Source organism: Mus caroli, chromosome 7, assembly GCF_900094665.2.
Source record: "Mus caroli chromosome 7, CAROLI_EIJ_v1.1, whole genome shotgun sequence".
Taxonomy (NCBI): Eukaryota; Metazoa; Chordata; class Mammalia; order Rodentia; family Muridae; genus Mus; species Mus caroli.
In genome coordinates this window covers 117,073,969-117,076,597 of record NC_034576.1, presented here as the reverse complement: position 1 = coordinate 117,076,597, position 2,629 = coordinate 117,073,969, and the positions used below count along the sequence as shown (strand labels likewise).

At 44.7% G+C, this 2,629-nt stretch overlaps 1 protein-coding gene across 4 annotated transcripts in view; it reads right to left on the bottom strand.

Moving 5' to 3' along the window:
• Insc (INSC spindle orientation adaptor protein) overlaps positions 1-2,629 on the bottom strand; it is a 108,525-nt gene that overhangs the window by 2,589 nt on the left and 103,307 nt on the right. For all 4 annotated transcript variants that reach the window (XM_021166905.2, XM_021166904.2, XM_029480213.1 and 1 more), the window contains one exon: positions 1,480-1,556. In XM_021166905.2, the coding sequence (XP_021022564.1) occupies positions 1,480-1,556 (77 nt within the window). The remainder of the gene's footprint in view (positions 1-1,479; positions 1,557-2,629) is intronic.

The following is a 2,629-nucleotide window of genomic DNA, read 5'->3' as shown; positions in this document are numbered from 1 at the left end:
CTTTCAACTAATCCCTCTCAAAACAACATCTTCATTGGTTGTCAATGTTGAAACAAACTGGATCTAGCTGATGTCTGACATTGCTCTTCAACAGAAAACACAGAAATCTGCAGATCTCATAAAAGATGTTGAAGGTGTCTCCAAATAGTATTTACTACCATGAGCAAGCACATTTTAATATGCTATGTGCATAAGTATAGAATAGTTATTTTAACATAATTGGTGCCCTTTTAAAGCTCTACATTAATTTTCTATGCATTTAAAAATTACTCAGAAGATGGGGCCAATGAATTCAGAGTGGATGGGGGGTTAGAAGGGGTTAATGGGGGTGATTTTGCTTGAAATACACTATATACACATGTGAAAATGTCAAGAAAGGATTTGTAGAAGAGGTTAAAAACTTTTCCCAGACTTCCAAAGGCACAAAAAGATAAGAGTGTCCCGAAGGTCCAAGAATAAAAGCAGGAAAATTTTTTTCCCAACTGTCTCCACAACCTACAAGAGGAAGTGGCACATAAATTCACTCAGCAAATATTTGCTAGATAAGAGTTATAGCACTTTGATCTACTCAACAGCACAGCTCACCAAGGTACAGTGAGGTCAGGCCCACTGATGGCAATACCAGCTGCTTCTACAACTGCACAGTGCCCATGTGGAACTCCCAGAAATGAGCTGAGCTCAGTGAAGAATGGGGCAAGAGGAAGGCTTTGCAATGACTCAGCCTGAAGGAACCCTCCACCCACTGCTTCTCCCATGTGTACATTGAGGGCCAAAGATCTGGCATTCTCTCCTGAAAGCTGACAGCTTCTCCACAAGCCCGAACTTCAGTCTGTTCTGCCACTCTGCTCAGTGGCTCATCACAGCCCATAGGAAGATAAGTGTGAACAGAGCATGTGCTGCCCATCTGCTAGAGCAGGTTAGCTCAAGGTGAACCCCTAGTACCCAGAAGTATGATGAGCCTAGGATGCACTTGCTGGGGTTCAAGGAGGAGATCTTAGCATCTGGTTGAGTAAGCCTCACTACCTGTTATGCCCTCTGTAGTCACGTCCACGCCAGAGGGCCTGGCAGAGGTTTCCTCCTGGGAGTAAAAGGAGAAACCTTTCTCATAATTGTTCACATTGAACAGACAGCTGTCCACTTCCTGGCCCCTGTGTTCTGGGGGCTCCATGATATCAACACTACCACCTAGCAGCCCTCCAGCACATGTCTCTGGTTTAATCTGCTGTTGGGAGCCCCTAGAACCTAAAGGGTCACTGGGATTGTGGCAGTTGGATGGAGAACAGCTTCTCCATCCTTGGCTTGCATATGGCTCTCAACATATTAACAGGAATGAGCATCAGCATTGCCATTTGGATATGAGAAGGGAAAGCATGGGGAGGCATCAAGGTTTATATCCAACTGTGACAGAACCAGCTGCCCTGGCCTCAGTCTACCTTCCTTAAAGCCCTGGGGTGTGCTGAAGGCAGGCTGAGAACTCACCAGGCAGGCCACCAGGACAGCATCACTACTGTTCCTCTCAGAGGGGGACCGGCAGAGCTCAATCAGGCGAGACATACCTGTACAAGACACAAGCAGGTTAGACAAGTCTGGCCAGATGGGATGAAGGTGCCGGCCAGCTTCACTTATCGTACATGTTAGCGCTTTGTACATGTTAGCGCCTGTCCGCAGAGAAGAAGAGGAACCACCTGGAGGAATATTTCCAGGAGACTTTCTACTTCCTGCTCAAGGGCAAGAAAAGTACACTGTCGAAGTCAAACCCACAAGTGCCAGAGCAACGGCCTGGGCTGATGGTCGCCAAACACTGCATGCATGTTGCCCGTTTCCTCTGAGCAAAGCCTTTGGAGTACACACTTGCTGTTTTATAAGTGCGATGTTTACCATTCAAGCCTGTGCACTGAGGTCTCCAATTGGGGTCTCCTACCTACATCGCCTCCATTGGCTATGTCAGTCAGAAAATATATCTTAGCTAAAAGTAGAGAAAAAGATAAACCCCGTTAACATTTCCGAGAGATTTACTGAGAAAATGTTGCCACAAGTCACAAAAAAAGATATGTGACCTTGCTAAAACATCCATCAACCCACACAGATACGCAGGGCCTGTTTCTTCTACCAGATATGCTTTGAGCATCAGTCTCCCGATACTCACGTGCAGACCATTCTCCTGTCACCATTCAGGGCAGGTATTGTGCACCTGTAGGGCAATGGTTCTCATCCCTCCTAATGCTGTGACTTTTAATACAGTTCCTTGTGTTGTGGGGACCTCCAACCATAAAATTACTTCGTTGCTACTTGGTAACTGTAATTTTGCTATTGTGTAATATAAATATCTGTTATGTAGGGTTGTCTGATAAGTGATCCACGGTTGAGAACCACTGCTCTAGAGCTTATTATAGGATGGAGGTTCTGGTAATATTCAGGCAAATAGGAGGCTAATAACAATAAATAGAATTAATAGATATTCTGAGCATAAATAAGTGAAATGGTGACTAGATAAATAATGGAGTCAATGAATTACCGAGAGAATAAATGTATGAATGGAGAATGAATAAAAACAGTCAATAAAAGAATAAATGGTTAAGCGAAGGAAATACTCAGGTTATGAACAACAGGAGCCTGCAGGTGAGCTGCT